This window comes from Calidris pugnax, unplaced genomic scaffold, assembly GCF_001431845.1.
Source record: "Calidris pugnax isolate Ruff unplaced genomic scaffold, ASM143184v1 scaffold50, whole genome shotgun sequence".
NCBI classification, from domain to species: domain Eukaryota; kingdom Metazoa; phylum Chordata; class Aves; order Charadriiformes; family Scolopacidae; genus Calidris; species Calidris pugnax.
The window spans coordinates 765,691-788,664 of record NW_015090780.1 but is presented as its reverse complement, the minus strand read 5'-3'; the positions used below and the strand labels follow the sequence as shown (position 1 = coordinate 788,664).

The 22,974-nt window shown below is 59.2% G+C and overlaps 1 protein-coding gene across 1 annotated transcript; it reads left to right on the top strand.

Moving 5' to 3' along the window:
* The first annotated feature begins 15,971 nt into the window (after positions 1–15,971).
* RSPO4 (R-spondin 4) lies at positions 15,972–22,909 on the top strand. The gene is made up of 5 exons (XM_014955319.1): positions 15,972–16,111; positions 19,318–19,506; positions 19,775–19,918; positions 20,016–20,201; positions 22,826–22,909. Exons 1-5 carry the CDS (start codon positions 16,033–16,035, stop codon positions 22,897–22,899), a joined length of 672 nt encoding a protein of 223 aa, XP_014810805.1. The 5' UTR covers positions 15,972–16,032; the 3' UTR covers positions 22,900–22,909.
* The last annotated feature ends 65 nt before the right edge of the window (positions 22,910–22,974 follow it).

Below are 22,974 nucleotides of genomic sequence, written 5' to 3'. Positions count from 1 at the left end.
GGATGCCCTCGGTGGGGTGAGAGCAGCAGGAATTGCACAGAGGCCATGCCGAGTGCTTACCAGGCTTTTGTTGTTCCATCCAACTTGCTGCCATCCTTGTTCACCCACGGTCTGCTGCCCACCCTCTCACCCATCACTGCACGCTCCCGTCCAGCCATTGACTTGTCCTCCGTGTCCATCCTTAATTCATTTTTTTTAATTTATTTTTTTATATTTATTTATTATTTTATTAATTTATATCCTTAATTTATTTTCCCTCCCCCATGTCATGCTGGCTGCCCCAGACCACACACAAGGGGTAACTTTTGGTGCTGAGACCCTCCTTCCCCGACCCAAGCCAGCCCCTCCATGGCCACAGCATGGGGTAAAGCTGGATGCCTCCATGCGTCCCCTCTCCACAGGACCCTCCTCGGAACCGGGCCCCCACCGTACCTGAGCCCACAGCCCCTGGGGCTGGTGGCCACTACATCAAAGCTGCCTTTCCAGTGCCCGCGGTGCCTCTCCGCGCCGGCCCGCGCCGCCCGGCTCCCCGTCGCCTCCTTCCTCCGCTCCAGCGCCTCGCTCGTTCTGTGGCTCGTTGATGATGAAAACCACTGGCCACATGAAAGCGGCTCCCCTAACGCGAGTTAGGGGCCTGCAAGCTGTGTGGGAGGTAGCGGGCAGCGCAGCCCCGGCTGGGACGCAGCGGCCAAGTCATTAAACGAGGTGACGAGGATTGCAGAGCCGGCTCATTAGCGCTGCAAGGCAAGCGCGTCGCGTTGGCAGACGGGCATGCCAGTGCCGTCATCGGAGCAGCCGGAGCAAAGCCGGGAGTGGGAGCGATGCTGCAAGAGCTGAGCAAAGCCCCCTGAGCAGCCCGTGCCCCAAATGCCTGCATGTGTTCATGAGGATTCATGCCCAGCTCTTCCGCCAACCAGCACTGACCCTCCTGCCCGTGGAAATGCAGGGGAAGCTGGATGTGGCCCCTTTTCCTCCCTCTTTGACCTGAAAACGGGATCTATGGGGATCGTGGAGAGCTGCTCCCTGCAGGAGCGGGGCCAGGGTTGATGTCCCAGGGGAGGCGATGGCTGGAGCCGTCCCAACGGCGTGGTGGGGCTTGGGGCAGGTAGAGGGATGCATCAGCCGGGGTCACCTCCGTCACACAAACCACAGCCTCCCCTGACCTTCATACTTTCCCGCTGCCTCACTCCTCCTGGTGGATGCGCTCACTGCGGTGTCGTAACGAGCAGAAGAAGAAACAGATTTCCCAACCGCCCGCCCCGCTGGCAGCCCCGGAGCCCTCCGTGCTGGGAACGGCAGCCAGCACAGCCGGGGCAACTGGCTCCCCCTGTGCTGTGCCACATGTACCGGGTATGGCCCAGTGGGGTGGGAGAAGGCAAAGAGGGGCCGTGGATAATCCCTGGCTGATGTTCAGGTGTCCCGGGCTGCTGTCCTTTGGGAGCATCGTCCTTCCCTCAGGATCAGCTCGCTATTGCTCCTTTTCCATGGGTAGGGAAGCCCAAGCACATCACCTCACCCAGGGTGAGCAGCACTGGGTGCTGGGGGATGGCACTGCCATCCAGCAACAATTCCCAGTTCACAGCCGGAGGGAAGGAAGGAAAGGATCCTCTGCTGCAGAGCAGAGAAAGCCAGGGGTGTCGGGGAAGCCTCCTCCACGCTCTGCTCAACCACCTGGGGTTACTGGCACATAAGGAGCCACCTGAAGGTGACCAAAATCTCAGTGCCAAGGGACATTGGGAGGGACAGGACATTGGTAGCTCCTGGGACAGGCTTTGCCCCTCGCTTTCTCGGGGCTACCGTCATTGTCTTGAGAGGCGAGGTAGTCACTCCATGAAAATTTGGCCTCCTCTTCCTTTCCCCCAAATTCAATGCCAGGGAAAGATGACACCGAGGCAGGAGAAAGGGGGTTTTTCTCCGGGGAAGAAATTCAAACCACATGCGGACGGGCTCGCCGCAGTAGCAGGAGGAGGCACCGGGGCTGCGAGAGAGCAGGCTCTCAGCAGCGAGGCCAAATGTAAAGTCAATTAGCACTTTTCAGGGCTCTGAACACGCTTGAGTGCTGTGCTTCGAGCAGGCATAATCCCCGTTGGAGGGAGGCTGCCAATAGGGTTTGAAAATAATTAGGAAGCCCAAAGCCCCACTGCTTCCCAGAAAAGCCTGTTAGCTCTGCGGTGGAAACCTTGCTTGCAGGGAGTGCGACGCACAAACACAGTCGTGACTCATCAACTGGATGGAGCTAAACTCAATTTTTTGGAGGTCAACACGCTCAAATCCTAACGAGCTTCACCCTTGGTGGGGCTCCTGCACTCCCTTCGCCTGCCTTAATCCAGGGGATGCCTGACACGCCTGGGAGTAACAGGGATGGTTTCACGGGATGTGTGTCATCCAGAGATGTCAACACCTTCCTAAAGGCCAGTGGTGATGGGGAAACTGAGGCACAGAGTGCTAGAACCACCTGAGTGAGCAGAACAGAGGGCAGCAGCAACCCCAGTCCCCTGATCTACTGCCCCTGGCTGGAGCCTGCACCCCAGCAGCCCCATCCCTGCAACCCCGGGTGGACGCTGCCGTCCCCTCTTCTGCTCTCGAGGGACCTCAGACGTGAATCCGAATGGCTGGGGACAGCCTTGGAGGAACAAAACAAGACCATCAATCACCCTTGCTTCACTCCCGCCCCAGTCTGCAGGCTGAGCCGCGTTGCATTGTGTGGAGCCGGAGGGACCCCACATCAAAGCGGGGACCAGCTGGGCTGCGGGGCCGCCCCAGCGCCCAGACGGGCAGCGCCCTGCCCACGAGCTGCCTGTCTGCGCTGCCTGCCCGGCCTCTGCCTCTGCTCCTTCCCCGGGGCCAGGCAGCAAAGCTGGGATGCAAAACTGCTCCCTGCTCCGGGTACAGCGGGGGATGCCCGAGGCCACGTCGGCTGCGGAGACCATCAAAGGCGGGAGGGAGCGGATGCTGCCCCGGGGCCAGGACCCCATCGCAGCATCCCCAGGGCTGGCAGCACCTTCCTTCTGTGAGGGAGAGGAGGAGGAGGAGGAGGCACCGCATGCAGAGGTCCCATCCTGAGCTCATCCTGGAGCACTTCAGAGGCTGCATGAAGCCTGTGGAGCCGCAAGGGTCGGCACAGCCTGCTCCTGCGGTGCAGCTCCCGCTATCCTCACAAGACCCTTTTTCTTTGCAGTTCCTTCCATGACACATGGCGGTCGCTTGCCCCAGGCTGCTGCCCCAGCGCTGCTGCAGACAGTACATTCATTTTTTGGATGTCGTTTGCAGCTCCCCAGCGTTTCTCCCCATCCCAGGCACGCACGGATGGTATGAGGCAATGTTCTCGGGGAGTATCAGCTTCCCGGCGCAACGCTGTTGGGTAAGCGCTTGCCTTTCTTCTGAGGAGCTGGTGGCGAATATCCCCCAATGAAACCAGCCTGACGTGCTGCCTGGTGGGGCTGGGGACGGCCAAGGGGCAGCAGGGGGTCTGGCTGTGGTGGGCTGGGCTGGCCCATGGAGAACAAGCCAGGGTAGCCATTTGGGATGAGGGGTCTGGGCCGAGGGAAGCACCCAGAGCAGTGCCCGTGTGGGGGTACAACAGCAATTTGAGTGCAAACCCCCAAACATGCCCTATTTCCCACCAGCAAAGGGTCAGGGTGGCTCTGTGCTGTGACCCACAGCATGGGACAGGGTGGGAAGGACCACGTCTCTGCATGCAGGAAGACAGCCTGAGCCCCAGTGCCTGTGTCCACCAGCCCCGCCATCCACAGACCTCTCTTACACCCCAAAACAGGTCTAAACCCTGCTCCAGACTCACTACCAGGCCACCGATGCCACAGCATCAGGGATGCCACTGGGAGAGAGCCATCTGGGCACCCAGAGAGCAGTGACCTGCCAGCGGTACTGGCAGCCCGGAGACCCTGAGCACTGCCAGGGAGGGGATGGAGGCAGCAAAATCCCATGGCAGGGTGGGTTTCATCACCGGGGTTGGGGACTGGGTGGTGTCACAGCCTGTGTCTCCCTCCCAGAGGGCATGAAGGGCTGTGTGTGCAGTGCTGGGGGAGCGCCTCCTGCCATTGCAGGCTGTGGTACACGTGTGCCCGTGGTAGGTAACAATTGACATTTTTTCCAGTTTGTTAATTAAGACACAGAATAAAAGTCACTGAAATACAAGGCTGGGTGTTTAAAGGGAAAATTCTACTCCAGGTGCCAGGTTCATTAAAAGAAGGGATAATAAACAAGGGGGAGAGGCAGGGCCACAAGCTGGACAAAGAACATATGGGGAAAGAGATGCTTTTGTGGGGTTGGATGGTGTTGGGGGTGCATGAGGGACCGGTGGGGATGGGGGCTGCAGTAACCCCCCCATGTCCTCGTGCCACCGAGACACCAAGGTGCCGGGTGGCCCCCGGGAAGCCATGCCCTGGGCATCGCTGTGAGGTGGGAGGTCCTCGGTTCAACCCAGTGTGCCCAGAGCATCCTCCAGCGGGTCTGACACCCTGGCAGGGTTGATCTGGATCCTTCAAAGGTTCCCTCATTAACTGGTAGGAAACTGCTCTAAACTGGGCAGGATCCAAGCTGCTGAAGTGGGATGTACTCTCAGCGCCGCCAATGGAGCTGCCAGGACAGGAGGAGGACGTGCTTAGCCAGGGGCTATGGTATGATGTGATATTTGGGGCAGCAAAACTCCCCCCTGGCTCCTGCCAGCCACCCCTGGGGAAGCAGGGACCCCTGGCAGTGCCAGCCAGCCAGGCTGGGGGTGGCAGAGCCATGGCCCCCGGCCCCCGCGCCACCCACCTCCGCCGGGTGCCTGTGCACAGGCGCGGCATTTGCACTTACACATGTAAAGCATTAAGAACTTGTTTAGAAGCCCTTTATTGTCATATTTTGTTCTTTATTTCCTACAAATTAAATTTGCTGAGGGATATGTGCGGATTGTGAAATTATTTTGAGAATAGTTCCTCTGGGTTTTTTAATTTCCTTTGTATTAAATTTTTACAGCGTTTAAAAGACTATGAAAAAGCTTAAAAAAAAAAAAAAAAAAAAGGTAGGACAAAATCCCAGGGAGGAAAGGAGAAGAGCTCGAGAAGGTGACCAGCCAGGGGACCAGTGCTGGGACCAGCCGCTGCCACCTCTCTTATTGCTGGCACCGGGGACATTGTGGCACGGATGCCACCCCCCTGCTCCTCCTCTGTCCTGGTGCTGCTGTGTGTTGGGGACCCAGGACTGGGAGAGACACGGCTGGCTCCTCTGAAGCCAGTGCCAGAGCAGGACCTGCCATCTGCCGAGGACTGGGTGGCTCTGGCTGTTCCCACCAGACACATGGCTCACCCTTTCCCTTTCCTTTGCTCCCGGTGCCGGATCGGGGCAGGAATCCCTTGCACGAGGCTGCAGGGCTCCACCGACCCCCCCACCTGCATTTCCAACCCAGAGCAATTGTTTGATGCAGACATGAAAGCCCGCGGCCGGGCTATCAGAAGCCACCCTCCCCGGCGAGCAATTTCCAAGGCGATAATCTTCCCAATGATTCCCCTGAGCTACAACTGCTGCAGAAAGCCAAGCTGCCCCCCGTGAAGGGCTCCACATCTTGGAAGCATTAGGGACCCCTTTCGCTGCCGGGGCACGCAGCGTCGCAGCGATGGCCGGCTGGGAACTACCCTCCCACCCCTCTGTCCCCTGCGCTGGGTGTTTCCAGCTCATTAAAATCGCAGACACATTTTTCATCTCTTTATTTCTACCACTGTCATCGTCATTGTTTCAGGCTGGTGCAAATTGGGAACTGGCCGTGCACTGACGCTGCTGCTCCGCTCCACCCGGCAGCCACCCTTGCCCCCAGGATGCGCAGGAGGGACCCGCTCCGGGGATGGGGATGGGGACCAGGATGGCACCAGCCTCCTGCCACCGCCTCCCTGGAGGCTTTTGCACCCATGTGGAAAATAATTATGTGACAGGATTTCTCCATTTATAACAAGGAAAAGGAAGAATTCGATGAATGCGTAACTTCGATTGTGAGCAAGATGCCAGGGCTGCGTACGGGGGATGCCCAGTGCAGTAGGATGATGCTGGAGAACTGGCAGCATCATCCAACTGGGAAGAGTGACAGAGGGTGTTTGAACAAAATGGAAACCACCCAGCCTTCCAGGGAGTCATGGGTGTGGAGATACAGAGATGCAGGCATGCAGGGATGTGGGAATACCAGGATGCAGGGAGGCAGGGGTGTGGGGATACAGGGATGCAGGCATGGAAGAGTGACAGAGGGTGTTTGAACAAAATGGAAACCACCCAGCCTTCCAGGGAGTCATGGGTGTGGAGATACAGAGACGCAGGGAGGCAGGGATGCAGGGATGTGGGGATACAGGGATGCAGGCACGCAAGGATGTGGGGATACAGGGATGGGGGGATACAGGGATGCAGAGAGTCGAGTCCCAACCTGATGGTCCTTCCACCCACCACATCCCTCTGCCCATGCAGACCCTCTCCCCAGCCCCAGGGTGCTGGATTGTCCTCAGCTCAGTTCCTCTCCTCTGGCCCTGCTGGGGAACTTGGCAGAAAGCAGGGAGAGGATTGCTGAGCGGAGCAGAGCCCAGCTCTTGATCTGTTCTAGGAAAATAGAGGCCACACCAAGAACTTTCTGAAATTCCTTCCCGAAGCCTTGGCTGAAAGCCGCTGCCTCTTTGCCGAGGCATTTAGACCCTGGCAGCACAGGGGCTCGAGCCCCAGCCCAGCCCATGCTGTCCTGCCCCTTCCCAACACCCTGGTGTGGGGACCTGCAGGCTTTACAAGGGCTCTGTCTCTCCAGCCCATGCACCTTTGCATGTGTCCAGGCACCTCTGGCCCCTCTTTGTCACCGGAGACACAGGGTGCTGGTTTCTCTGGGCCAAGGGACCCTCAGCATCGCTCTCTCCCCTGTGTGTTGGCAAATTTCCTTGCACATAAATGGGAAATACGAATTCTCTCCTTCTCTTTGTTTTTTGTTTGGTTTTTATTTTTTTTTCTAGGAAACAAATATCTAAAAAAAATTAAAAATCAGAACAAATCCTATTTGTTTGTGGTCTCAGTGGTCTCCTGTTGTTTGGTTGAGCCCGGAACTCAGCACGATGCTGTTGGGATGGCCATGGACTGTGCACACCCGCTGCAAACCTGGGAGCACCCAGCCCTGCCATCAGCCACACGGACGGGGCTCAGCCCCGTGTGGGGACAGAGGGATGTCCCCGTGTCTCCAGTGGAACTGGTGGAGCCACTGCTGGCCCTACTGCTGCTGGGCTGGCTGGGAAAAACTCGGGGAGAGGCAGGAGGTGCAGTGGGTGTCTGCTGGGAGCTCAGGCTTTGCTGTGTGGTCTTCCCCGGGGGGGCTCAAATTAGCAAACTGGCATTGTTAAAGAGCCGAAAACATCAGTTACCTCTCATTATCCCCTTTCCCCACGGGAGGAGGCATTTTGCACCCGGGAGAGGCCGTGCCACACATCACTCTTTCATCACAGTATTTCGGTATTTTCCCCCAACACCGATGATTGGAACCAGCCGAGCTCCCGTGGTGCAGTCCTGCTCCTGGCCCTCACCCATCAAGCCACTCTGTGCTGGGACCCCAGAGACCCCCACCCATGGCAAACACCTCCACAACCCTCACAGGACCCCCGCTCTTGGGGAGATCTGCAAAAACCAAACCAAAGCAGAGGCCTGGGCATGGCCCAGCACAGAAGCATCTCTTCTGCAAAGAGGTAACGTGAGATTAGCCCCTGTTCCCGAGGGGCTGTGCCTGCTCTGAGCAACATCAGGTCCCTTTGTTCACCCTCTGCATCCTGGAGCATCCGTGGGCCAGGGCTGGGGGCACGGCAGGAGGTCCCCTCTGTCTGCAGGAAGGTGCTGGAACTTCACCGTCGTGATGGGTGGCCGGCTCTGCGTGTCGGATAAACAGCGAGGGAAGAGCGAGGATGGATGGAGTGGTCGAGACGAGGGCACCGGGTCACGGCGTCCCTCCCTGCTGTGGTCCCCTCGGAGCCAGGACAGAGCTGTCCCCTCGGGTGGGGAGCTGTAAATACCCGAGCGGAGGGGAGGAGAGATGGCAGGCTGGGAGCAACCGGAGTGCGTGCGGGGCTGGGAGGAGGGCTCGGGATAGTTGGAAATGTATTTTTTCTACTTTCACAGCGCGGCATACATTTTTCCTTCATTTAATCTTCTTTTTTTTTGCTCAAATTCCCAAGTGAAGAATTCTTTCCATGAGCCAGAGGCAGATCTGTGCCGGGCTGCGGGCACTGGGAACCGGCCGGACACCAAGCCCCCACATCCCTTCTCCAGCCCCAGCAGAGCTGATGCTCGGGGACCAGTGTGAGGATCAGGGCAACCTTGACCCCGCTGGCACCCTCCTTGGCCATGCTTCGGCTCTGCTTGCCCACCCAGACCCCCATTTCCTCCCTTTCCTGCAGTTCAGTGCTTTTTGGGATGATGGTGAAGCTAAACCTCCTTCGTGTGCTTCGAGAGGGAAGCCGCCTGCAACCCAACAGTGTTTTAAACAACTCAGACTTTGTCTTTATTCCAGCTCCCGAAAATTTAATTTGTTAGTGGCATAAACAGGATATAAAAGGCTGAAAAACAAAGAAAAAGGAGAGGGGAACATTTTTCCCCATGGCTTCGCTTGCAATGGAGAAAGTGACCTGTAGGGACCACATCCCCTGGCACTCCTGTCCATCAGAAAAACTCCTCCTGATGGCAAACAGACCCCAGGGACCAGCTTTGTCCACCGTCCCAGGAAGGCTCCTGACCCTTGGGGTTTTGTTAACACAAAGGCTTGCCCTTCACAATTTCTGCTTTTTCTCTTTTTTTTTTGTTTTTTTTTTTTTTTTCATGGTGTTCTCCAAAATTCACGGTAGTTTATGCTGCTCTTTGATGTCACCCGCCTGCCAGGTGGTAATAATTTTCCTGAATGTCAGCAAAATACAATTATCACTCAATTTTCACTTCGGAATATTAAATTTTTTTGTCCCTCCTGTTACTAATTCTGAGAAAAGCCTTTATAAATCATGGTGACACATGGCCGGCAGCCCCTTGGAGGTGATGAGCTCGTGTCCCCACATCCCTGGGGCGCTGGCAGTCACTGCAGGGCTGGTCACCACGGTCCAGGCTGCCCTAAATTGTGCAACATCCCTGGGCTGTGCTGGAGGCGCAGGATGGGAGGCTTTGCCCAGGGGACACGAGGACCAGGACCAGGAGGTGGGATGTCAGCAGGGTGAGGATGGAGCCTGGTGCTGGGAGGGTGAGGAGGGAACCATGTCCCTATGGAAGACCCAAAACCATGGTTCCCGTGGATGGGGAAGGGTGCACTAGGGATGTGCAGGGTGGTTCTGCTGCTGCTGCTGAGACCAAGAGCTGGGGCTGCATTTATGGTGATGGTGGAGCAGGAGCTGATCACTTCTTCACTCGGCAGCGTGAAATCAAGCCTTACCCACAGATTTCTGTGCCTGGGGACACTCGCCCGGGTGTTCCCATCCCTGTGCCAGAGCAGCACAGTCCATCAAAGGACTATCTTGTAGACAGCCCTTCAGACACGCTGTTTCCTTCTGGCTTGCTGTCCAAAGCATGAGCACATCCGTGTGGATTTGGCCAGGGCAGGCAGGAGCCGAGGAGCCGTCGGCTTTGGTCACGGTACAAATGGCATCCTGCTGCCAGCAGGTTCACCAGGGTCAGGTTTGCTGTTAAGGGTCCAATTTCAGCTCCAGCCAGCGGGACACACGGCGGTGACTAGAGCTGACACAAGGAGGTTGGATTTCAAGCAAACTGGCTTAAAACTAAGCTCTGGCAGAGAGACACACCATCACAGGCTTCGGCAGCCGAGCCCCAGCGATGCTAACAGCAGGTTCTCAGCCCTGGCATCTGCTGCCTGCACACTTGGCATTTGCCTTCCCTCTGGGCACCCAGGTAGCCACCCCATTTGTCCCTGGCTACCCAAGGGGCAGCGTCTGTGCCACATCCCTCACCAGCAACATGAGCATCGGGAGCCACGGCTGCAGTGGGGCACGTGCAGGGCTGTCCCGGCGAGGGCAAGCAGTGGCCGCGGGCACCGGAGCCACGAGCGTGGCAGCTGCATCCACAGCCCTCCCCGGGCTCTGCGGCTGCCAGGGGGAATTTCCCCATCCAGGACCAGGAGCCTGCCCAAAGTCTTTGTCTTCTGCGGAATTCCAACTGGTGAGAGTCATCCACTGGAGTCAGAGGATTTACCCTCCTGGGGAATTTTGTGCAAGAGGGAACCATGTAGTCACATTAAAATTATTTGAAAAAGGATGGGACTTCTGAGTACTGTCTCACGTGGAGCCAGGAACATCCATCTGACTGATGCTTCCATCTGTCTTTCTCAATAGTTTCCTTAAATAGCACAAATATTAAAAGAAATTCAATTGGAATTTGGCATAAATGATTCTTAGGAGAATAGAAGAGGGCCAGCTACTAAAATACCACTGGCTTGCTCCCTTCCAGTAACAAACACATGATTTTTCAAGGCTAGGGAAGCCAGAGGCAGCCGATAGCTGTGCTCGGTGGAGAGGAGGATGCCCCGTGGTCACCAAGGCTTTGGCTTTGCTGGGGGAGCGGTGCTGGCTGTGCCAGGGGCAAGGGACACGGTGGGCATGGCCACAGCACCCACCTCCCCTGGGGGATCCTGGGTGCCTGCAGCAAAATAATTTGCAGAAATGCTGCAATTTCAGGTTCCCAGGCTCTGTGAAAGCCCAGTCCTGCTGCCCCAAGCCCCACGTTCCTGATCCTACACTGTGCAGCCCATCTCCCTCCCTTTCCTCAGAGAAAGCTTCCCCAAGCCCCCACCACACACAGCCCGGAGGGGGAACCACTGCAATGGCAGGAAGATATTTCTGAGCAATTTTTACGCTACGTCTCAGTTCCCTGAAGAGCTCCCCTGCCTTTTGCTTTTAGTTTCACCTCCCATCAGCTCTCCCCAGGACACCCACAGTGCTGCAGAGCGGGAAGTTGGGTTTATGGCCTGGCTCAACGTGGGGGACTTCTCGCCATCGTGCTTGCTATTTATTTGTGCATCCAGCTCAGCTGCCTCTCAGTGGAAAAATAAAGATGGCAGAGTTTCAGTGGCACATGCGGGTTGGAGATTGATGTCAGCTGCGAGGACAGCACTCGGTGTGAGCTCTTGCCCAGGATGGTGCTGGGGCTGAGGGGGAATTTGTTCTGCAGAAACCCTGCCTCAATGTCCACTGGCTGTTGGGGAGGAGTTGAGTAAAACCTTCAACAACCCCCAACCTTCATCTCCATCTCCTCCTTTCACCTTCCTTGGTGAATCCCAAGACCTAAGCGCAACGGTTCATGCAATGAGTGACCACATCCTCCCTCCTCCCAGGTTTCTCCCCATTCCACCATCCTCATCTCCCACCTACCTGCGAGTGCTGCCCAAATCCCACCTCTCCCTGAGAAATCCTGGCTCAGCCATAACCGCCGGCCCTCTGACAGCAGATGAGTCCCAGCTCCGGGGCGATGCCCTTCCCGCAGCCCATCGGCGAGCCCGTCCGTGCCGGCCGGCGCCGAGCCCGTGTCGTGCGAGCCGCCGTGGTGTTTTTCCCGCTCTGACAGCTGTACGGAAATTGGAAGGCGACGCTGACATGTGTCAACAATAACCAGTGAACAAGCGCCGACGGCGGCGGCTGTCCCCACCACCTAGAGGAGGCTGGCCACTCTTGGCTGAAATCACGACAAATTGCGGCTGGGAAGCAGGAGTATTGTTTCAATTATTTTCATTATATAAAGTCAAGCCATTTAATATATTCTGCCTCAAAGGGGCTCAACTAAAGAGATAAAATAAACACTGGAAATCTGCTCCACTGGCACGGACCAGGAATTCGGTTTCGACACCAAACCTTCCCTCCCGCCTCCCACCTCGCCGCTCGCCTTCCCTTTCCTCCTCCCGGCTCCCTCTCCTCCTCCCGCCGTCCCTCGGCCTTCGGCGCTGCTCAACACCAATTCCGTCTTCGGGATTTGCTTCTGTTTTGGCAGCCGGAGCGCTCGGAGGCTGCGCAGCCGCACCGGCGGCCGGGGCCGGAGCGGAGTCGGAGGAGCTGCGCTGGCGGGAGGGGAGCGGGAGCTCTGGGGCTCTCTCTGGGATGAAGGATTTGATTTAAGGCAAATTTTAAACATCCTGGGGTGCCGTAAGCCCTCGAGAGCAGGGAGACCGGCGGGCGGCACAGATCCAGGAGCAGCTGAAGCATGGCAGGAGGAAGAGGAGGAGGAGGAGAAGGAGGTTTGGCTGATGCCAGCGCTGAAGTCAGCCACCTTCATGCCATCCACCCTGCCTGGGAGAGCCGTCGGCATCCCAGCACCGAGGGGCCTCACTGGCTCTGTGTGCCAGCATGGGAGGTGGCCAGAGGGGCTACTGGGCAGGCTGGAGCTGCCTCCCACCACGCAGAGCCCAGTTGCTCCCACCAGCTCCGGCCAAGCAGGAGCTGCTTCCCATTACGATTCCCTCGGCGCCAGCCTTGCCGGGGTTCTCCTCCCTCACAGGGCTGTGCTGGCCCCAGGTGTTCCCAATATGCCGGGGTGGGGAGGAGCACCCGGGGAACACTGGGCTCCTGCTCGGGCAGTAAATCAGCAGTTTGGTCTTTCCCAGTGGGTTTCCCCATACTTCTGCTGAGCTCTGAGCTCTGCCTCATCCGGAACCAGGGTCACGGGCAGTGCCACCGCTGGGGACGGGGTGACAGAAGTGGCCATGCTGTGGGATGCCCCAGGAGGGCCACGGTGCGGTGTTAGGTGGAGCCGGCATTTCGTAAGCGCGGGGGAAAGGGCCTCTGCCGAGCTGGCGCGGGGAGAGGCTGTGACTTTCCATTCCTGTGGGAAGTGGGCTGCCACTGTCCAAGCATCTGGGCTTGTTATGATGGGAGAGGAATGCCAAATATTTTTCTTCCTTATCCACTACCATCCGCTCAAACCCTCCCCTGATCAAACCCACATTCATCGCCTGGGATGCACGAGGGCCCCTGCTCTGGAGAAAATATCCCTCCCGGCCGCTGCTCCGGTCCTGGTGGCTGTGGGGAGCTCGTTGCAAGTGAGGAGAAAACCCTGCCTTCGTCCTGGGGTCCTCTCCATCCTGGTGCCCTTTGCTGTCTCCTTCCCCCCAGCTCCAGCCCTTTCATTTTCACTTTGCTGCCTTGGCCAGGAGCATCCCCGATGCCAGTATCCCTGTGCCAGCATCCCTGATGCCAGTATCCCTGTGCCAGCATCCCTGGCTGACCTGTGGTCCCAGAGTGACCACACCATCCCCTCCAGATCCCTGGACACCCCAAAACCAGCCTCTGGGGTGGTGCCACGGGCACATGCCCCAGGGTGCCGGCCGTGCTGGGAAGCAGGCGGTGCTGCCTTGGAGGGTCACCAAGATTTTTCCAAAGATGAAAGCGTGCTCGAGTGTCAAGCAAACTTTCCGAATTATCTTCCTGGACACTTTCTCCCTGGTGCTTTGGAAGGCGGAGGAGGAACATTTCATTCCCTCTGCGCTGGCGTGGAGCGGGGCTGAGTGAGGGAGCCGGGGGCTGCCAGCAGCGCCCGCTGGCTCAGCCCTGACTCACTCACCGTGGTTGCCGCCCCGGCCACCACCAGCCGAGCTCCCCACCCTCCCCGAGCCCCCCAAAAACCGAGAGATAACAGACACCCGATTATTCAGCGGACAACACATCATCCCTTCCCACTGCAATTTTCAGAGGAGCAGTCATAAATCACCAAATTAAGGGAAATGACAGGATTTCTCTGCTCCCTCGGGGACACCTGGCACCCACCGCCACCAGTCTCCACACTATTGCACAGCCCAGTGATGAGCTGAGCAAATTGCCGTCCCCGAGGACCCAGTGCTAATGAGAGCCACCCAATTAGCATGATCCTGTGAGGGGGCTCACCCTGGCAGGGCTCGCTCTGACATCTGCTGACTCGTGCCAGCAGCCGGAGAGCGTGACCGGGGACGAGGCGCTTCCCTGGCCCTTGCACAGCATTTTCCTTCCAGGTCCAGACAATGAAAATTCCCCATCAGCTCCTGGGGAGCTGGGATGTCCCTGCCATGGGGCGAGGAGCTGCCATGAGCTGTGCCAGGGTGACAGCCCAGCCGGGCATCTGCAGCCACGGCCATCCATCGTCGGCAGTGCCCACAAGCACTGGTGCAGCCAGATCTCCTCTCTCATTCATATGCTTTTCATCTCCCATGCCAGGGTGGCACCATCATCCCTGTGTCCACGTGGTCCCCCATGCCCCACTCAGATCCACGATGGGGATGCCGTGTTACGGGCTTGGTTGTTTATGGGAAGTAAGGCTGAGCCAGATGGTGAAAACCTGCATTTTATGGGTAATTTTTCAATTTATTTCACATTGGCATTAGAAAAAAAAACCACCTAAAGCCATCCCAACCGTTATTACTCCTGGTTTCCTCCAGTGAGGCCAAAGGGGGCTGAAATGGCTCCTTTGTTGTCTGAATTATTAACTCTTCAGGAATGGAACATGGTGGTGCTGGATGGGAGCAGCGGGGAGAGTCGTTCAGGGAGGCTGGGGGGGGAGAGAAGGAGCAGGGGGGAGAAATTTGTGGGGGTAGAGGAGAGAGTAACCCCAATGTGCTTTCCCTGGGCATGGTTGGATGCCCCAAGACACTGCTGGATGCATCCACTGCAGCCCCATGGGGGACCCTCCCTGGCGCAATGAGTTTGCTGGTGCTCAGTGGTGTCCCAACCCATTCATCCTTCCCAGGTAAAGCAGATCTAGAGCTTCCTGGGTGGGAATGAACCGACTCCAGCTGGTGTCAGCCTTGCCTGTAGGAGCAGGTCTCACTAAAATCAGTGCACCCCGCAAGAGCGAAGCAGAGAGAAATCCTCCCTTGGTTGACTGGAAGCCATCGTGTGCTGCTGGGGGCTGCCATCAGGGCTGTCACTGGTGGCAAGTGGCCTGGTTGCCCTGGCCAGGGACACCCCAGGCTGCTCCAGGGCTTCTGGCACAGGGAAGGCATGTGCCAGCATGATGGGCTGAGCAAGGAGCTCTCAGCACGGGCACCCTCAGCACTAGCACCCACATCTCACCTGAGGGTACCTGGCGAGCGTCCTTCATCCTGTCCTGCACTCCCCTCCTGACCCTCTGGGCACACTGAGAGCCCCCCAGGTGTGTTTTGGGGAGCACTACATGGAGTGAGGGGTGTGGGAAGCCATGTGGGAGCTGGGAAGCCCTCAGTGCAGCTCGGCACAGCTCGGCTCGGCACAGCTCAGCTCTGCAGCTCGGAGGGAGGTGAGTTATGAAGCGCTTGGAAAATCAGAGTCAGATGCAATCCTGAGGACAGCAAGAGCAGATCCGCAGCCGCCGATGGAGCTGTTGGAGATCCACCACAGCTCCCAGCCCGTCGGCCTGCCCCGGGGCTCAGCCCTGCCTGGGGGCTGCCGTAGTCCCCCAGCTCTGCCAGGGCTACTGGGGGCTACCGGTGCTGCCGGGGCTGGGAGCAGGGGGCTGAGCCGGGGGGAAGGGGGGATGGCAGAGGCAGCGTCACCCGCCTGGCTCCACCCTTTCCCCCCCCCCAGATCACAGGGGGCTTCACCGTGACCCCGGCGCTGGGATGGCAGCGGGACAGTCGGACCGCGGCGGGACAGTGGGACGGTTCCCAGCCGAGGTGGCGGCTGGAGTGCTGCGGCGGGGGGGGACTCCAGCCAATTTGTTTGCGAGTTGCTTTTGTTGCTGCTGGGGGATTTTTTTTTTTGATTTTTTTTATTATTATTATTTTGAAGAGGGGCGGTGAGGAGCAGGGGAGGCGGAGGGGGGGGGGGTCTGGCACCGGCTATAAAGGCAGAGCTCCCCGGAGCAGTCGGCACTTCCCTGCCACCATGAGCGGTCCCCTGGCCTGACAGCCCCTGCCTCCCGGGGGGCTTATGCCACCTTAAAGCTCGGCTGTGTGCCCGCGGCAACGCCGGGGTGGGATGGTGTGAGCCCAGAGCCTCTCTCCTCCCTCCCGCCGCCCCTCGGCTGGCTCTGGCAGGAGGCGAGCCCGCCAGCCGCTTGGATGATTTGATTTCTTCCCTGCCCGAAATTACTCCTGCCCAGATGCTGTGGATAATATTCATGTTGCTGTTATTCATCAGCTCCGTGGAAATGCTCACGCAGAACCGATGGAAGAAGCAAGGTATGGTGTGTGCGGCCGGCTTGTCCCGCTCAGGTACCGGGGGGCAGCTCAGGGACGTGGGGCTGCCGGTTCCTGCCTCCCCCACCAGTGCTGGAGCCACCGGTGCTGCTCGTGTGGAGCGGGCAGGAGGTGTGAAACGATGCCCGGGGCTGGAAGGAGCCGGGAACCAGCATCCTCCCAACCCAGTCCCTCGGGCCCCGTTGGAGACCGGCTGCGTTCCCCTCTCAGCGCACGGCACGGGGCTGGCTCAGGGGAGGTTTCGTGGAGGAGGCAATGCCCACCCTCATGGCATTCCCCTGCCTGATGCCAGCCCTGCCCTCAGGGGACAGGGGGATGCTGGCTGGCATGGGGACCAGCTTTGCAAATCCCAGGAGAGCTGGGATCAGGAGGAGAGTGCCGAATGGGCTGATTTTCCAATATTTCCCATCTCTGCTTAACTCGTTAAGTGCGTGGGGAGTAAAACCTCCTGGAAGGATGCTCAGAGCCACTGTCTGTCCCCCTGCCCTGTCCTTCCCCTGTGCAGAGGCACCAGCTGAGCTGCTGCTTGGGCACAGAGCAGAGTGTGTGCCAGGGCTGTGCCGGGGTATGTGCACCCCCCCACTGGCCACTGGCTCGTGTCCCCTTGCCAGGCAGCGCTGGGCAGTGCCACCTGGATGGGAGGCATGGCGAATGGGAGCTCTGCACTGGGAGCAGGTCCAGTTTGGAACTGGTGTGTGCTGGGGTTTGGGACAGGACCTGGCAGGACTAGGGCTCTTTTGGGGTCCAGGTTGGAGCCCTGGCAGCTTTCCCTGGGGCTGCTGCACGTTAAAGACGTACAGAGTCAGTGGGTGCATGTGATTATGTGGGTGGCCAGGCTGGCAGCCAAAACACCCCTGGTTGGAAATTGCCAGGTTCCAAGAGGGGTTCTGGGTGCCACGGGGTGAGTGCTCGGGCTGCTGGCATTCGGTGTGGAGCAGCCCAATGCTAGACACACGGGGGCCTCAGGTCCTGGCAGAAGGGCTGGCACAGTCTTGGGGGCAAAGAGCTGAGAGGGATACTGCAGCCACCCCACCACCACCAGTAGGTCCCTCCAGGTGTGCTCCATTGCCACGGAGGGACAGTGTGGACAGCCCAGTGCCCAGGAGCCTCCTGGTGCCTGCAGACCCCATGGTGGCAGAGCTGGGCTCGGGGCAGGCAGTGACAGTGATGCCACGCTGCCATTTGGCACAGCCTGAGCAGGGAGCACCCACCCAGGCACCCTGGTACCCCGTGTGCCCTGCTGCCCAGTACTCGTTTCAGCTCAGCCCTGCACCCCATCTCTGCAATCAAGGTTGGGTTGGGGGGAGGCAAACCCACCAGGTGTCCCCAATTTCCCCAGTCCCACAGTTTTGGTACCATGGGGCTATTTTTAAAGCCAGTGATGGTAACGAGGCCCCAGAGCCTGTGCAGGGCTCCCCACCTCTCCTGCCCCAGATGGGGGTTGGAGGCACAACGGCAAAAAAAATTTAAAAAAATAGAAAAATTTAAAAAAAAATCCTTAAAAAGAATTAGGGAAGGGAAAGAGGCTCGTAAATCCCCAGGTCTCCAGGGAAGCCGCTCCAGCTGCAGCCAGGAACACAAATGTTGTCAGCGTTTGGTAAATATGTAACGGAGACCATAACAACTTAATGGATCCAAGGTGCTTCGTTAGCGCGCTCCCAGCAGATGCAGCCCTAACGAAGCCTGCCGGCCGTGCCGTACCACACTGCCGTCCAACCCCCTGTGCCCCGGTGAGGGGACCGGGATGAGCCAGCTTGGGGACAGCTGCACCAGTGAGTGGCTTGCACCGGGGAAAGTTGTGTCGGGGACCATCACACAAGGCTGGAGACATCATCTGCCAGCATCTCCCCCAGCTTCTCCAGCATCAACCTCTGCTTTCCTCCAGGCCCTCTGCCCTGGCCACCGCAGCCATGGGGACCTTCTGCTGCCACATTTCTTCTGAAACCCGTGTCTGTGCCGGGCAGCACCCAGCAGAAGGGGCTCCTCTGGCTCATCCTTGCCCACTCAGCTCTGCGGGGGCTGGAGCTGCCCCAGGACAGGTCCCTCCCAGTGCCTGCCAGGGCTTGGAGCAGGGGGGTCCACATCAGCCCCCACTTGTCCCAGCTGCAGGCGCTGGGCTCTGCCCAGGTCAGCCGCCTCTTTAGGCCTTCACTATGTGCAAAAAAACCATCTTAATGCTCTGAGATCTGCTGGCAGATGAAGTCCGGGCCATGAGCACGCAGCAGCAGCACTGATGGCACTGTCACCGCTGCACAACACGAGCCTTTGCCCAGGAACGCTCTGGGGAGCCTGTGGTGCCAGAGCCAAGCAAGGGCTTCCCGACACAGCCAGGCACAGCAGAGGCATTGGCTTCTCCATGCAGGAGCTTGGTGGCCCCTTACGGAGGTGCCCAACCAGTCTGGGGGTGCAAAGACACCAGGCATGGGTACACCCTCAGCTACCCAGCTCCTGAAGTGCCAGGAGCACCTCTTTGGGCTGTGTTTCTCTGGGCTCAGGGAAGAGGAGCAGTTGGCAGGGTCTCCACTGTCCCTGCCAGGGGCTGTGGGCTGGCAGGGGCTGGCAACCCATCCTTGTCCCTGGGAGCAGAGCCCACCTCAGGGCTGGTCACCATCACACAGGTCAGGAGCACAGCAGCAGCGGCAGCCAGGGGCTCTTGAGCAACCACACCGATCCTTATCTCCACTCCTCTTGATCGTTTCTAAAATGCTCTTTGTCCCCTGCCACTTAACAGGCATCAACTAATTAATCCAGGCATCAACTAATTAATCCAGGTCAGGGCATGTTTCTACCCACTGACCGAGCCGTTGTTTAGCTTGCATGAGGGTGCTTCCCACTGGATGGGCACAGCTGGCAAAGGGACAGGGCTCAGGCTGGCACCTTTGGGCAGACCTGGGTGCAAGGTGAATCCTCAACCCTGGACCTTGGGGTGATGGAGGCAGCAATGTCCAAGCTGAGTGCAACGAGGAGCGATGGCTCTGTGTGTCCCCATGTGTCCCCACACTGCCAGCCTGGGGAGAGGAGGGGATTTGGGGAGCACAGAGAGGTGGGGAGGTGTTTGCAGGGAGTCAGGACAGTGCTGTGTCACCGGTGGGTCAGAGGGGGACTGTCAGGGGGCTGGGACTCTCCCCAGTGACTTGGCCATGCCGTGCACGTGTGCCACAGCCCCTCTCCTCCCTTTGTCCCCGCAGTGAGCGCTGGCCTGCTGGAGAACTGCACGGGCTGCGTCCTGTGCTCGGAGGACAACGGCTGCATCACTTGCCACCACCGGCTCTTCCTGCTCATCTGGAGGGACGGCATCCGCCAGTACGGGATGTGTGTCCACACCTGCCCCCCCGGCTACTTCGGCGTGCGGGGGCTGGAGGTCAACAGATGCACAAGTACGTCCTGCACCAGCCGGGATCCCCCCACTCCTCCCAGTGCCCCCCGTGTCCCCTCGTTGCTCTGGGAAGGGCTACGGCTGCATTTCCTGCAGCATCCCCAGCAGCTGCGTTTCCTGCAGCATCCTCCCCTTTGCCCCTGCCCAGTGCTGCAGCCTGGACCCTGCAGGTTTGCAAAGGGCTTTGGGTCCCCGGTGGGTTCCGTGGCTGGTGGCTCTGGGCTCATTGTATGCCAGCCCTCGGGCTGACCAGCCCTCCTTCCCGGCAGAGTGCAGGTCGCCCAGCTGCGAGAGCTGCTTCAGCAGAGACTTCTGCATGAAGTGCAAAGACAAGTTTTACTTGCACAAGGGCCAGTGCTTTCGGCAGTGCCCCCCCAGCACCGCAGCGCAGCCTGGCACCCGTGAGTGCCAAGGTAAGCAGCACCCACACCCCATGCCCCTGGTCCCTGGGGGGGGTACCTGGTGCTGCACGGTCACCGTCCCCCGTTCTGCACCCCCTGTCCCCTGCAGAGATGTGCGAGCCAGGGCCGTGGAGTGAGTGGAGCACCTGCACCCACGAGGGCCGCACCTGTGGCTGCAAGTGGGGTTTGGAGACGCGGGTCCGGGAGGTGGCAGGGGCTGCCAAGGAGGAGGGGGCCGTCTGCCCCGCGCTGCTGGAGACGAGGAGGTGCCGCATGAGGAAGCACTGCCCGGGAGGTGAGCATCACACCGCCTCCAAAGCAAGCACCCCTCCAAAGTGAGCCCCCCCGAGGTGCACCACTGGAGGAGGGAGGGGGGCAGTGGCCACGATCTGGCAGTGGCCAGTGAGCCTGGTTGTCATCTCCCAGGCATTTCAAGGCCGGTGGCTGTAACCGTGCAGTTCTGGAGAAAGCCGCCGTCTCAGGCACATGTGCTGAGCAGCCCCGGTGCTGGCACAGGCTGTGGGGCTGGCGGGGACCCCCGTGGGCAGTGTGCCGGGCTGGCTGCTCCCACCCGGCAGCCCCTAAGACCGACTAGGACCAGTCGGCATCCCCTTCCAACGCCAAACTGGGACAGGCACTGGCCTGAGCCACCGTGGTGGGATGAGGCTGCCGAGCTCCGGCTCCCATCCCGACACACTTGCAAAGGGAAAGCCAAAGCTGGGGCTTTCTGCCCCACAGTTGTGAATAAGGAGGGTTGAGACCCACAGGGGAGATTCCTACAAAAACCTCCGAGCCCCCAGAGCACTTGTGGAGCTGATGGGCATCACCCAGGGGAGTAATGACGGCCAAAGCTTTGGGAAACACCCCAGAGCAGCATCCTCCTCCATGGCTCACCTGCCCAGATATGAGCCCCTGCTCCTGTGCCTCCTTTTGGGTTTGGGGGGTCCCCAGTGTGGGGGTCCCCACCACCTCTTGCAGTGCCCAGACCTGGCGCAGGGTCTGGCCGGGCGGCGCGGGCGCGTGGCTGGTGATGGGAACCAGGAGGAGGCTGATGTCATTTTTGGATGCAACCGGCTGGACCGAAGCCGTTCTAATAAATCTCCGCTTAATAACTGGCAGAAAGGGGGATTGCATGAGATATGGATCTGTAGGGCCTGGAAGGGGATCTGAGCCTCTGGCCCCAGCGCTGCAGAGGTTTGTGGTTCAGAGCTGTGGGATCGTTGTGTGCCATGGGACGTGCCGGCCAGTACTGCCAGCACATCAGGGGCCAAAGGTGGCAGAGAAAAGGTCTGCGAGGGTGGGGAGGAAGAGAAAAAGGATGGAGAAAGGGGGGCAATAACAGAAGACGTGCGTGCCGAGGCTGGGGCCGTGGAGCCAGGAGAGTGGCTTCATCTCAGCACCATCAATCATAAATAATGTTTTCCTGCTGACAGCACGGAGGAGATGATTTCTTTCCCCGCCCGGGCCCCGACTCGCAGCTTCGAGGTGCCAGGTGGCATCAATTTTGGGGATGTTCTTCTCCCTGCCAGGCTGCGCCAGCTCCAGACCTGAAGAGCTGGTGACAGTTTGATGTGGCAAGTTTGGCGTGGAAGGACAGGCTGCTCCGGAGCACGGTGTCCCGCGGCGTGGTGCCAAGCGGGTGCCTGTGGCACTGTGCCTGTGCCCATCCCTGTCTGGCACAGAGCAGGTCCTGGCAGCGGAGACCACCGTGCTGGCACTTTGGAAGTGTCCCATCTCGTGGGGCGACTAGGAAGGCAGCAACACCCCAGAAAAGTGCTTGGCCTCCCAGCCCTGCCTGGGCACTTGATAGCAGTGAGGCCATGGTGACGGGCTCAAGGAATGGCGGGGCTCCTCTATCCATCTGGGATCAGCTCTGGAGGCAGGTCTGGCCCCGGGAAGGCAGAGGGAAATCCCTTCAGTGCCCCACGAGCAGCCCCCACTGCCTTGCTGCCCCAGCTGGGTGGGCAGGAGAGGGCAGTCCCTCCGTGTCTGGCATCCCGTCCTGGCCACCAGCTCCCGGGCAGGCTGCTCGGCGTCCCCACCATGGCGGAGCGTGCATCTGCCCTCGCTCCCAGGCTCCTGCCCGCCTGGCCAAGTGCTGGGTTATGGGATCCAGATGCCGGAGGAGGACGGCGAGTTCACTTGATGCAGCTGAGACATCCCCAAGCCCGGGCAAGCCGGGGAAGGCAGTGGGACCCGACCGTGTGATGAGAGATTTGTGCCACCACTTCTGAGCCGGTCCCCGGGCAGCTGGAAGAGAGAAGCATCCGCATTTGGCCGAGGCACAAAAAAAAACCCCTCACGCTGCTGTAAATCTGCCTTGTGTGTCTGCCGCGCTCTCCAGACGCTTGGTGTTCGTGCTGTGCCCTCTCCTTGGTGGGTGGCAACTGTCTGGGAGATCAGAGCCGAAAAACAGGGCAGGAAAAGAGCTGGAGCCCTCGGAAAGTGTCGGCGACGACAGCGCTGGTGCACGCAGCACCGGCCGGTGATGGTCCCTGTGCTCCTTGAGCAGGGAGAGAAGCACCAGATCTCCCCCAGGATGGCCAGCTTGGGGTCAGGAGACCACATGGTGGGTGCAGGAGGGGAAGGAGAGACGAAGCTGCCCACTTTTTGGGCATCACTTCCCCTCCTCAGCTCCCCTTCCCATCGGAGCCCGCAGCCCAGCAGGGATTATCCCGTATCCCTGTTTGCTTTGGTGTCTTGGCACCAGTTGGAAGGTTCTTGGGGACACACAGAGATTTGTGTCCCAGCTACTGCTGTTTGGGCATCCGGAGACAACTCTGGGGTCCCCCATAAATGAGGAAGAAGGTCTTGTGTTAACAGCCGCCGAGGGAGGATGCGGGATCCGCATCCCACACGTGGGGCTAGCGGCCGGGCTGACAAGCTAGCCCTCTTTTTCTCCTCCTTTCTCTCTTCCAGACAAAACCGAGCCCAAAAATAAAGGCAAAAAACGACAGAAGAAGACGAAGACAGAACCACAAGCGGGTACCTAGCAGCACTGGCATGGAAGCCGGGGCAGCACGGCGGTAGCCAGTCGGGAGCTCTCCGTGCCGCCGGCCGGCGGCACG

Excerpts from the sequence above, each read along its gene's own strand:
- RSPO4 (XM_014955319.1), top strand. The coding sequence starts at position 16,033 with ATGCTGTGGATAATATTCATGTTGCTGTTATTCATCAGCTCCGTGGAA. Across the intron at positions 16,112-19,317 it reads GAACCGATGGAAGAAGCAAG|TGAGCGCTGGCCTGCTGGAG; the intron begins GTATGGTGTGTG and ends TTGTCCCCGCAG. Across the intron at positions 19,507-19,774 it reads GGAGGTCAACAGATGCACAA|AGTGCAGGTCGCCCAGCTGC; the intron begins GTACGTCCTGCA and ends CCTTCCCGGCAG.